We start from the raw sequence: 13,305 nt of genomic DNA, 5'->3' as shown, positions 1-13,305 counted from the left end.
CCTCAGGATCCATGTGGATCTGTGCTTTGAAACCACATTTTTGCACCATTGCAGCCCCAGGCAACAGTGGATGCTTGATTTTTTTGGTGCAGGCTGTAACCATGGACATGCTAAGTGATCTGATGGTGAATTTGGGGTGACCCAATGTAAAAATCCTGAGGATCCATGGGCTTTTACCTCCCCCCCTCCCAGGCAGCCTCCTGTATCTCGTCCCTTATCTCTCTCCCGATCCCACCAATCAGCTGCTTCCTTTCAACACTCCCTTTCCTCATTTGCCTTAGTGTCTTTACCTTAGCTGGAGCAGTTTTTTGCTCCTCCTTTTCTTCTAATTTCTCTCCTCATTGATTTAGTCTTCCTGTCTCCTCTCCTTGCAGGTTTGCTGTCTTTACCTCCCCCCTCCCAGGCAGCCTCCTTTATTACATTTCCCCTTACTTTTTAGGAAGAAAAAAGTGCGTCTTATGGAGCAAAAACATGGTAAGTCTTGTATGTGCTCCTGAGCTATGGCCCCTCCCGACAATGTCACACCTTGTGGATGGGATGGCTGAACGCAGGAGTGCTCACTTACCCTGCTGAGAGGTAGCTTGACGATGTGAGACCTGTTGCTGGAGATTATCCTAGGGAGGACACAGAACCTGTTAGTATGGCAGCAAAAGAATGCTCACTCTGCCATTGGTCAATCTGAAGGCCAGATGAGAAGATCGCAGCCCATGCCACTGGTGCAGCTTCATGCCATGCGCTCCAGTGGAGCAACCTATCAGCACATCCACATCTGGGGAGGTCCGTGGTGTGATGGCAGTTAGGCAGAAAGACCTCCCAAGAAGGCAGCAACACGATCTGGTGCTGTGAAACCCTTTAGAACTAGGCGATCTCAGGATGGAGATTAGGGAACCACTTTGAATCCCTCCGGAGCCCAGAGGTCAAGATTTTCTGAGCTGTAACTCCAAGCAATCTTGCTTAGGATCTCCCAGCCGTTGGGGACCAAAGTCTATTCTCCACTCGCTATCCATTCCTGCACTTCTATCCCTTTTGAAACAGAACGCAAGGCAGTGGCGCCCGCCCTGTGGAACGCCCTCCCATCAGATGTCTAGGAAAGAAACAACTACAGTGGTGCCCCACAAGACGAATGCCTCACAAGACAAAAAACCCGCTAGACGAAAGGGTTTTCCGTTTTGGAGGCGCTTCGCAAAACGAATTTCCCTATGGGCTTGCTTCGCAAGACGAAATGTCTTGCAAGTTTTTCCGACTCCCCCCCCCCTTTTTCTAAGCCGCTTATCTGCTTATCCGCTAAGCTGATAAGCCGCTAAAAGCCGCTAAGCCGCTAATAGCGCTAATCCGGTAAGCCGTCAATGGGCTTGCTTCGCAAGACGAAAAAACCGCTAGACGAAGAGAATTGCGGAACGGATTCTTTTCGTCTTGCGAGGCACCACTGTATCTGACTTTTGGAAGACATCTGAAGGCAGCCCTGTTTAGGGAAGTTTTTAATGTCTGGTGTTTTATTGTATTTTTAATATTTTGTTGGAAGCCGCCCAAAGTGGCTGGGGAAACTCAGCCAGATAGCCGGTAGGTAGGTAGGTAGGTAGGTAGGTAGGTAGGTAGGTAGGTAGGTAGGTAGGTAAATAAATAATATTATTATTTAAATTGTGCAAACATTTCTTGCTATTGTAATTCTGCACGTGTTCCATTTATGTTTTGATACTTTTTTATTTACTTTTTGAAAAATTGTCATTACAGTGGTACCTCAGGTTACATACGCTTCAGGTTACATACGCTTCAGGTTACAGACTCCGCTAACCCAGAAATAGTGCTTCAGGTTAAGAACTTTGCTTCAGGATAAGAACAGAAATCATGCTCCGGCGGCACAGCAGCAGCAGGAGGCCCCATTAGCTAAAGTGGTGCTTCTGGTTAAGAACAGTTTCAGGTTAAGAACTGACCTCCGGAACGAATTAAGTACTTAGCCCAAGGTACCACTGTATAGGAATTGCTATTTAAAATTTCAAAAAGTGGGGAGGGGTTTCAGAAAGCCAAGTTTTAAAATGGGGTGTAGTTAAAAACAATAGGCTTGCTTTGGATCTCATAGCCACCGGGGATGACAATCTACCAGGAAGCAATGAAGCAGCCTTATGCCCTGCCAGACCATTGGGTCCATCTAGCTCAATACTGTCTACACTGTCTGGCAGCAGCTCTCCAGTGTTCCAGGCAAGGGACCCTCCTAGCCCTCCCTGGGGATGCCAGGGATTGAACCTGGGACCCAGACAATGCGCTATGGCTCTTGCCTATGCTCCAGTCACTCACTGTACCATGTGCTGTTCTTCTTTCCCCTGGCACTGGGCAATACCTACACAACAATCCCCCTTCCTGTTCCTGTCTTCCAGGGGCATTCATTGCGGCCCGGCATGGTTGTGGGGGCAGAGGTGGTTTTAGCGGAGCATGACCAGTTCGGCCACACTGGGTGCCAAGCCGAGAGGGTGCCACAGAGGGGCTACAAGTATGTTGTAGACTAGGAGGCAAGGGGCAGGAAGGAGGAACTGAATTTTGGTGTTGTGCAGGGCAGCGCTGAAACTTGAGACCCCAAGGTCCACCACTGGTGGGGGAAAGGGCAGGAATAATAATAATAATAATAATAATAATAATAATAATAATAATTTATTATTTATACCCCGCCCATCTGGCTGGGCTTCCCCAGCCACTCTGGGTGGCTTCCAACAAAATATTAAAATACAGTAAGAAGAAGAAGAGTTTGGATTTGATATCCCGCTTTATCACTACCCGAAGGAGTCTCAAAGCAGCTAACATTCTCCTTTCCCTTCCTCCCCCACAACAAACACTCTGTGAGGTGAGTGGGGCTGAGAGACTTCAAAGAAGTGTGACTGGCCCAAGGTCACCCAGCAACTGCATGTGGAGGAGTGGAGACGCAAACCCGGTTCCACAGATTACACTGGTGTAGTGCATCAAACATTAAAAGCTTCCCTGAAGAGGGCTGCCTTCAGATGTCTTCAGGAAGCATCAGGTATCTCCTGCCCTGGCCAAGGAGATTTGCACGTTCCGGGTGGAGTTGGAAGCCCATCAGCTTTCTTGCTGGGCTCCTAAGAGGCAGGGCTTCTGAGGCAGACCAGAGATAAGACTTTGGTAGCCTGGTCTGCTCCAGGAGCACAAAAGCAGCACCCGCCCAGCCTTCTCCACTGCAGTCCATACTAGATACATGCCCATTGCTTATGCCAAGCCTATGGCACTGTGATCAATGAAACTGTGGCCGGCTTTGATCCTGCTTAGATTGTGTCTGTCTTCCCGCCTCCCGCCCAGCTGCACTGTGCCCGTCCGCAAGGTCTCCTGCTTCTTTACCATTGCAGGAGAGGATGGGCCAGAGGGTCCAACTTGTCCATTTGTTTCTTGATCTCCAGGTAGGAACCCTGTGGAGAAAGGGCAGCAGGAGCAGTTGCAGCAGGGTTATCATCAGTGCCGGATTTACGTATAAGCTAAACAAGCTATAGCTTAGGGCCCCACTCTCTTGGGGGCCCGCAAAAAAATTAAAAGGGAAAAAAATAGATGTACATTTCCAAAATATAACATAAAAAAACAAATAAAATAAAACCTACATACAGCAACAATGTTCAGTGTTTTGTAGGCTCCTATTTGTTATGTGCAAATATACAGCATATATTCAACACAAAAAACAATGGTGATTTGTTGCTGACAGAGGACAGCTGGACATATAAAGGGCCCCATTACCTTCAGTAGTTTACGGCCTCATCAAACCTAAATCCAGCCCTGGTTATAATCACAAACAGAACATCTCACCCGAGCTAGGAATTCACACCAATGATTAATTAAAAGGCCCTGATAGGAAGGGTGATGTGGCTTTAAATTGGTTTCCTGGAACATAGAAGTTTGGTTTTTTAACACTTTCTCTGTCTTTGTCTTTGCCAACTCCCAGTTTCTCTTATGCATTTGCCTTGCTTTAAATATACCAAAAAATTCTGTCGGCAGATATTTTTCCAGGACCCAACTTTTTCTCTTGAAAGGCTTCCCCAAACCTTACATTTTCTCGACAGTTCATCCCATCCATCTCCCTTCATAATACCATTTTGTCAGCAGCATTTTGTTGTTTATTCTCATTTGCTACATGATCCAGCCAATCAAGGTTCACAGCCAGTGTGACAGCATCATGGCAACACACAGCCAAGTCAGAGCACAAATCACAAAGTCAAATCAGAGTGACGGTGATGTTTCTTGCCTTCACTCTGAGTAGACAAGCCGTTTCGCTGCGTTACAAAACCTCACACACTCAGACGCAGGCTTGGGGCAGAGATTTCTATGTTTTGTGTCAAGTTTTCTAGGCGTTCTTGGGATAAACATCGGGGCAGGCAGCAATTCAAGCATCCCTGCCTACTGATGGTCTTAAGTCACTTCAGACACAAAGGGGAGGAACAGACAAGATGAAGAAAAGGCCTAAATGATATCGAGTGTCAGAACAACTTGGCCACCATAAGGAAATTTTGCCATGGTATGACTATTTTCCACCTTCCCATTTCAACTCTCTGGCACCCTATCTGCAAAACCTAGCAATTCTAAAATATAAAGGTAAAGGGACCCCTGACCATTAGGTCCAGTCGTGACCGACTCTGGGGTTGCTGCGCTCATCTCGCTTTACTGGCTGAGGGAGCCGATGTACAGCTTCCGGGTCATTTGGCCAGCATGACTAAGCCGCTTCTGGCGAACCAGAGCAGCGCACGGAAACGCCGTTTACCTTCCCACCAGAGCGGTACCTATTTATCTAGTTGCACTTTGACATGCTTTTGAACTGCTAGGTTGACAGGAGCAGGGACCGAGAAACGGGAGCTCACCCTGTTGCGGGGATTCGAACTGCCAACCTTCTGATCGGCAAGTCCTAGGCTCTGTGGTTTAACCCACAGTGCCACCCGCATCCTATTCTAAAATATAGATGCACTTTTACTCTCGCAAGATTGAATGTATTGCCCTCAGCTGCACTTGAGGGGTGATTCCAACAGATTCCACATGAAAAATGCTCATGTCCCTGTGGAGATGGCAGTACCAAATCGGTGGTGCAGGCCCTCTTGGCTTGCACTCTTTATAAAGACTTGAAGAATGAGATTATCACCCCTCTTTTATTGTCCATTCTGGGTCGCCCAACTGCTGCCTTTCTCTTGGCAGATGAAGATGAGCAGGTGACAGCAAAGGTTGCAAGGTTTTTAGTTGGGGAAAACAGAATAAGATCCCCTGTTTGACTATTGATTCAAAACCCTAAAATGTATTTTATATAACTGACTTTTTATTTCTATTCTTTGTATACTGTATTGTTGTTTTGTTGCTATGGCCGATGGCTGAAGCAAATAAAGATTCATTCATTCAAGGGCAAGAGGCAGAGAAAATTTGTGGGCACCTACTTGGGTCATTTCACGGATCGACATGACACTGTCCAGAGCCTTCTGCAGCCTCTCATAGTTCTTTTTCTGTGTGTCAGGAAAAATAGAGAGAATATGCATCAGATACACAAATAGCTCTGCCCTATTTCCCTGGACCCACTACCAGGAAACCGCATGACCTGAGTGTTGAGAAGGTCCCAGCGTATGCAAAGCATGCTCCAGAGTTAACTATTCTCTGCCAGAGACAGTATTGTTTCTGAATACCAGTTGTTGGAGAGTAAGGCTTTCCACTTGCAAGGCTCCCCTATGGAGCCAGCCTCCATATATCATGGGTCCCACCCCAGTCTTAAGAATCCCTCGCAGCCCTGGGCCTGCTACCTTACACCAACCTTGGGGTTGAAGGCAAGGGTCTTAGGGTCACTGGGGTCCACAACAGAGGGGTAAGGCTCAAATATGATGCTCTTGCGGGGAGACTCCAAGGCAGCTCGGCACATTGCCACCAGCAGGTCCACTACCTGAAAGAGAGAAGGAACTGAAGAGGGCATATCCCAACACCTCATCTCATCTCCATCCTGACTTGCCCAGACAGAGGCAACGGGGCATTGTTTAATCTTCATGAAAATAAACCAGAGTCCTACAACCCAACAGGGCTGAGAAGCTTCCACATGGGGATGGATAGCTTCCGAGGCCGCATTCCCAGGGAGATGTTCCAATAAAGCTTGTCCACCCTTCTCAAGGCATACTCAAAGGAGAGCTTTGATTCCATTCACATTTAAAGGCAAATATATCTAGTTCACACTTTTCAAAACAATATTTAAACTGAAGCACAACTGTCCATCAAAATTTGCGCTTCTCAGGCTTCTGTAATGCACTTCTTCCACCAGGTAATGTGTATAAGAAACATCTACAGTGGTACCTTGGTTTAAGAACATGTCTTAGTTTACTGTATGAACAACTTGGATTAAGAACGCTGCAAACCCAGAAGTAGGTGTTTTGGTTTGTGAACTTTGCCTTGGAATAAGAACATGTTTCGCTTCCTGTTGAGTGTGTTCCATTTGTAAACTGAGTCCCCTGCTGCTATGGGAAAGCATGCCTTGGTTTAAGAATGCCTTGGTTTAAGAACAGACTTCCGGAATGGATTAAGTTCGTAAACCAAGGTACTACTATACTAGGATAAAGTGCATAATTTAAAGTATGCCTTAAAGGGCGTATCTTCATGAAAACAACATACAAATCACTATGCCGCAGCTCTCTTTTTATGTACAGCATTGTAGCTGACCAGTCAATCGTTGCTGCTGCTGCTGCTTCTATTATTATTATTATTATTATTATTATTATTATTATTATTATTATGTTTTATACATGTCAATAATTTTACAATCATTTCCTTCCTCCTCTTTCTGCAGTTCCTTAAATTTATTTTTAATATTTTCTGCATATCCAAATTAACTTCATTTGCTCATTTATTCATCTACTTTAAATAGATACTCCTATAAAACTGCAGGTTATTGCAATAATCCCACCAATGTTCTTATCTGTTTAAAATTTATTTGTAAATATTCAATAAACCATTTCCATTCTTTTACAAAAAAAAATTGTTATCTTGATTTCTTATTTTTCCAGTAAGTTTCGCCATTTCTGCATATTCCATAAATCCATTCTTCTTTTGCTGGGACTTCTTCTTTCCCTTTTGGGGCAAGTAACATTCTTGCCGCTGTAGTCGCATACATGAATAAATTTCTATACAGTACAGAATCCTTGCTTCTTCAGTCAGCTTCCATAGATTGCAACGACACCATTTATTTTATTGCCGTCACACTTGCATGGATGAAAGAGTGACACCAGAAGAACAACAGAAAGAGAACTTTCAAGAATCAGCCCTGGCTGCAGGCGAGCCCTCGATTATTGTTTGGTTCCCAGTTTTGGCCCCAGACAGTCCTCCCTTCCAGCTCCGCATCCTAGCCCCTGTACCTCTGCTCCTGTGGCCACCTCTTCCGCAGCACCGGACATCACACCCAGAGTGTAGAAAGAGAAGACACACAGCTCCCGTGTGCACACAGCTGGCTGAAGAAAGGCAAAAATAAAAGATTTTAAAAGCCGCAGAACTAGTGTGTGTGTGTGTGTGTGTGTGTGTGTGTGTGAGAGAGAGAGAGAGAGAGAGAGAGAGAGAGAGAGAGAGAGAGAGAGAGAGAGGTGCCAAAGTCCATCTGCATGCCAGGATAACACTTCCTTGAGGCCACCACCGATGGCCAGGAGAGACCATAACTCTGCATGCAGAAGGTCCCTGATCCAAGAACCCAGGGAGCTGCCTCGCTCTGCCCAATGGCAGGGCTGCCCCTGCCTCATGCTCCATTAACATGACCTCCAGAGCCTCCGTTCTTTTTTTAACCAAGACAAATCAAGGACTACACAACGCCCCCCATTTTTTCCAGCGTCCACTCAGCTCCCCCACCAAGAAATCCAACGAAAGGACCACAAAGTTCTTCAACTCTTGAGCCCTGGGATTTTATAACCAGTGAAGAAAACCTTTCCCACAATGACATTTCCCCCAGTTTGGATTTATATTTTCTTCTGAGTATTTTATAATATGTTATGGAAATAAGTCAGAGGGTTAGGGAGTTTTTTGGATTTTAATTAAGCATTATGTAAATATTGTTAAATACACAAAAACTGTTTTAAAGGGGTAGATTCTACCATATATCTTGGAAAGTTTTTGTTCACTATGCATTTGCATAGCTCTTAATATATCATAACCTAATTTTACCCAGTGGCTCCAGAAATCAAGGAGGAGGTTTTTGTCTATGTTTGGATGTGATTGGATGCCCTTTTGAATCAAGATGGTGGGTTGCTCCATTCAAAACTGCACTGACTTAACCACTGCTTTTGAAATATCACTGTTTTTTGTTTTGTTTTTCCTTAGAATTCCCGAGCAATGCCAGGTATGAAGCTGCTAGTTTATTTTTATTTTGATCATTTTATTATGTGGACCTGTTTTTAAAGTCTATTGGTTTTATCAGTATTTCTTAGCAATTACACACACACACACACACACACACACACACACACACACACTTAAACATTCATTCATACTGGCAGACAGAGAGAAAGAGAGAGAGAGAGAATCATAGAGTTGGAAGAGACCTTCAGGACAATCTAATCCAACCCCGTGCAATTCAAGACTCTTCTACCCAACCTGGGTCTTGAACCCACAGCCCTGAACTTAAGAGTCTCACGCCCTGCCGACTGAGAGTAGTACCTTCAGCATGGATCCATTCTGGAAGACGTGCTGTTCGTCACACACAACACAGTACTCATTCAGGGTAGGGATCCTCTGCTCAGCGTACTTCATGATCTGAATGAGAGAGGGGAAACCACGTCTAGATCAGACAAGGTGGACACTTCAACATGGCCAAACACAGAGGGATTCTATCACATCACACACAAAGTGGAGGCCAATTTGCATAAAATCTGCACATATGAATTTCTGTGGGCAGATGCAAATGTAGAAAGAAATCAATCTACACAGAAATAGAACCAAAAAAAAGACTGTGAGCAAATGCTATAAGTCCAGGTGCTACTTCTGCCTTCTTTGGGTTCTTCTTCACTACGCAGGACTTGAACCAGTCAGCCCTTCAGATAAATGACTGTCTTTGGACATCCCTCTGTAAAATAGGACACAGAGCCCCCTCCAGGTCAAAAGAAGGACTCACTCTGTGGAATGGGGGCCACAGCTCAGTACATGCCAGGGCTGGTTCACTCCTCCATGAGGAAACGCCCTTGTGGACATCAGGCCTGCCCCTGCCCTGTTACTGGTGTCTCACAGCGGCAGCTTCCGATGAGATCTTGTGGAACTCTCGTGAGATCTTGCTGATCTCGTCAGAAGCTACCACTGCCTTGAGGTCCCAATCGGGGGGGGGTGTAAGGGGGCAGCATCTTCTCGCTTCGCCTTAGGCAGCAAAGCGGGATGGGCCACCCCTTTGCCTGCAGAAAGTCCCAGGAAGATACAGTCTCCCATATCTCCCCCTTCAGGGATCTCAGCAATAGTGGCTGGTGCCCATTGGGGTTGGTGGGGCAGAAAGCCAACAGTCAATGCAGCCAGATTTCGATGGCATGTGGCATTGTGGCCAACAGCAGGCAGAGTGAAATTGTTTTAGTTTTGTCCCCATCCTCCTCCCCGCTGAGTTCTACAAGGGGCAAAACTGGAACTAAGGAGGAAGCTGACAGCCAGGACCACCTCCTGGATTACTTGTAAGTAAGAAGGCAGGCAGGTGGGGGTTGCTGAGAGGAACCAACTGAGGTTGGTGGGGCAGTGCCCCCATTTGCCTGATGGACCAGCCTCCACTGGATCTCATGTAGCAGACTTAGCAAAGTGTGCTGGGCCCTGGGGTAAACCCAAGCAACACGGTCCAGGTCCAGTCCCGAATCCAAGGATTCTGTGAGAAGACAGTCCAGCAGGGGCCAAGGCAAGCCACAAGGCAGGAAACCAGGCTAGGTCAGGCACAGGGTCTCAGGCAGGTTCCAGCAAGCAGCAATGTTGCTCCCGCAACCAGGGGCGGGGCCCAACAGCCTTTTATCTCTGTCGGGGTAACGGCCGGTCTTGATCCCCCGGTGACTCACCTCCCTGTCTCGCCCGAAGGCACTCCTCCTGTGAGTACTCAGGTCTCTCCTTCTCTCAGACCTGAGTCTCTGCAGCTCGACAGATGTCGGTGGGTTACTAGACCCAGAGGCCGCCTCAGCCTCTCCTGACCCAACTGGTAGTGGAGCAGCTGTAAGTGATGGCCCAGCTGGAGGCAACGAGGTAGTCCCCGCATCTGGAGCCAGGGCAGGCTCAGGCCCTTGACTCAGCCCAGCTGGTGCTTGTTGCAGAGGAACCTGTGCAGACTGGGGCTCTTCAGAATCAGGCCCCAGACTCGGTTCAGATGCCGCCTGAGGCAGAGGATCCGGTGCAGACTGAGACTCCTCTGGTTCCGAGTCCGAGCCCAAGTCCCAGGCCATCACACAAAGGCCCAGTCCAAGCACCACTGCCAGTAAAATTAAACAAGACTCAGCTACATGGACCATTGATGGAGCTGTGCTGAAGGGAAGGGTGGGAGATCTCGGGCCTTGGGCCAACTACAGCCCTCCAGGTCTCTCTTGGGGAAGAGCCATGGCTCAGAATATGCTATTGCATTTTTATTACATAAATGCAAACATAAAAGAAATGCAGAAATGTAACAATACCCCAAGGAGGTTAAATCTCATGAGACGTATTCCACATTAAGAAGAATACAAGAACAAAATCATAAGTGATATATGTGAGGTGGAGGAAAGTATCTCTGTAAATATATCTATCACTATATCTGAAGTCAGAACACAATTCCAGATTTCCATAGATAATGCTGAAATCTGGCGCTGCAAAGTGGCACCATTAATATCCACCAAGTTGCATAAAAAGCCTGTGGTCATTCTTGGCCTCGTCTAACTCTCAAATTATGTATCCTTTTCTTTCTTTCAGAAATGGTCAGGTTCCATACATCTGATACCATAACGAAAGTCCCAAAGCATCTAAGGTTTTCCATCTTTGAGCAATTCAAACCCACGCGGCCGTTAGTGAAAGGATAAGAAGTTCCTTAGTTTTGCTGTCTGCATTCATGTTGTCAAATGAAGATAATAATGACAGCCGCGGTGCACTTTGCAATGGTTCCTTCACAATTCCCAGATCAGTTTAACAATCAATGCCTCATCCCAGGGAACTAACACTTCTCACCTCCTTCAACAAACTGCAGCTCCCAGTATTCTTTGAGGGAAGCCATGACTATTTAAAACGGTATGATACTGCTTTAAGTGTATGGTGCAGCCGTGGCCTTTATCTCAAATAAGCCTCCTCAGAACCCTGCCCAAAGGAAAAGATTCCACAATGTGTGTCTGTGCTTCATCAAACTCCCTTCTCCAGATCTCCAAAGTGACAGAAGCCCTGCAGATCCATGGAACCACTTTGGCTCTCAGATGTGCTGAATCAGAAAACACAGAACAAGGGTTACATACCTGCACGAGGAACCCATACTCCAAGGTAGGAATGTTTTGCAGTGGCCACCAACCTGCAAAGTGAGCAGACAAAAAGAGCCCGGCCACATTACTCTGCACCTGTTCATTCATCACCAATAGGACACATTAACTTTCTTCAAGCACGCATCTGCCAACCACCAATTACATGTAAAGATATTCTAGAAGGGTGTCTCTAAGCCAGACCCTCTGGAATTCCTATTCCGGTTGGGACCTTGGCATATGAGAAGAGGCTGCAGTCTCTCTAGGTCAGAGATAGGGAACCTATGGCTCTTCAGGTATTGCTGAACTACAAATCCCAGGCTACTGGCCATTCTGGCTTGGGTGGGTGGGAGTTGGGAGCCCAACATCTGGGCACTTGCAAACTTGTTGCGACCACGGAAGCTTGCTGATTCTTTCCACAGGATCATGAAGAAAAGAGCCTGTTACTGCAAGCGAGTTGAGGCTGAGAAACCTTGCAAGCAACAGCCAGGCTACAGGACTGAATCTCAAAGCCAACCTGCAACTTCTCGTGAGGAGCACTCTAAACATGATGGGTTCCAGAGATGCTGGCAAGCTCAGCTGGCGACGTAACCAAATGCCAAACCTCTGAGAGGTATGGGTGTGCCCTCTCCAGCTCAGAAAAGCCTGTGGTTTTCCACATGTTGCACTCCAGTTCTCATCAGCCCCAGACAGCAAGGCCAAAGATCAGGGATGATGGGAGTTGCAGCCCAGCAACATCTTGAGGGTTGCCAGTTCTTAGTCCTTGGTCTAAAGCAGTGCTTCCCAAACTTGGGTCTCCAGCTGTTTTTGGACTACAACTCCCATCATCCCTAGCTAGAAGGACCAATGGTCTGGGATGGTGGGAACTGTAGTCCAAAAACAGCTGAAGACCCAAGTTTGGGAAACACTGGTCTAAAGTAACCTAGCTGCACCAACATCTAGAGTATAAAATCCCATCTTCAAGAGGTGTCAGATCAACTTCATCCAATTTAGGATTCTGCTTTTTTATGGCTAAATTTGGTATTTTTTTCAAATCACATTTAGAGTGTTCTCTGTGGGAATGCTTCCTCCAACTATTAGGTATAGCTACCCAATTTGGCATTTATTTGACTTTTTGTTTTGTTTTTAAGATCGGACAACTTTAATCTCTGCATCTGTTTACATAAGGACTAGTTTAGCTTCTCTTTGTTCCTTTTCTGAGCCTAGCAAAGAAACATCTGCATGTCACTTATAGGTGGAGGCAGAACGGTTAGAAGGACCATGGCTCAGTGGTACAGCTTAGTGCTGTGCACTGGATCCGGCTACAGCCCAGATCCCAAAATGAATCAGCCCAATTTGGGCTGATCTGGGCTTTAGCCAGATTGGGTTGAGATGTCCCCAGATCAGGTTGACGCAGCTGGAGTGACCAAGGGCTGTCAAAAGGCAGGGTGGCTGGACAGCAGGAGAGGCAGGCAGTCTTTGCAGCACCTTCCCCACAGGGAATTCTCTGGCAAAGCAACACTCGGCAAGACCAAATGCTGCAGTCATCAGCTGGTGAGCAGAAGATTCAGTCCAAAGGCTAAACCCTAATTCGACACTGAGGCAGGGCCTGGTTCAGGGTCAGCTCAGGTCAGCTGCAGCAGCTTTAGCTTTGCCCAGGTTGTATTGAGGCTAATTCAAAGTGCAGGGTTGGGCCCTGGATCGGATTGGATTGGGGGGGGGGTGCACAGCCCTAGAAGAGCATCTGCTTTGAAAGAAGAAGGTCTCGGATCCAACCCCCAATATCTCCAGGTCGGGCTGTGAGAGACCTTTGGTCTGAAACTCTGGAGTGCTGCTGCCAGTCAGTGTAGACAATACTGAGTTAATTGAACCAATAATCTGAATCAAAGTTAAGGTAGCTTCCTATATTCCTGTGGTGGTT

General features: G+C 46.7%; 1 protein-coding gene across 1 annotated transcript in view; it reads right to left on the bottom strand.

Moving 5' to 3' along the window:
- PARP6 (poly(ADP-ribose) polymerase family member 6) overlaps positions 1-13,305 on the bottom strand; it is a 52,449-nt gene that overhangs the window by 10,198 nt on the left and 28,946 nt on the right. The window contains 8 exon segments of the mRNA XM_081838969.1: positions 566-614; positions 3,340-3,407; positions 5,403-5,468; positions 5,771-5,896; positions 7,353-7,445; positions 8,638-8,733; positions 11,406-11,441; positions 11,447-11,458. Coding sequence (XP_081695095.1) covers positions 566-614; positions 3,340-3,407; positions 5,403-5,468; positions 5,771-5,896; positions 7,353-7,445; positions 8,638-8,733; positions 11,406-11,441; positions 11,447-11,458 — 546 coding nt within the window.

The sequence above is a fragment of the Podarcis erhardii genome, assembly GCF_964252035.2.
Source record: "Podarcis erhardii genome assembly, chromosome: 14".
In the NCBI taxonomy this organism is placed as follows: domain Eukaryota; kingdom Metazoa; phylum Chordata; class Lepidosauria; order Squamata; family Lacertidae; genus Podarcis; species Podarcis erhardii.
This window is presented reverse-complemented; position numbering and strand designations above follow the sequence as displayed.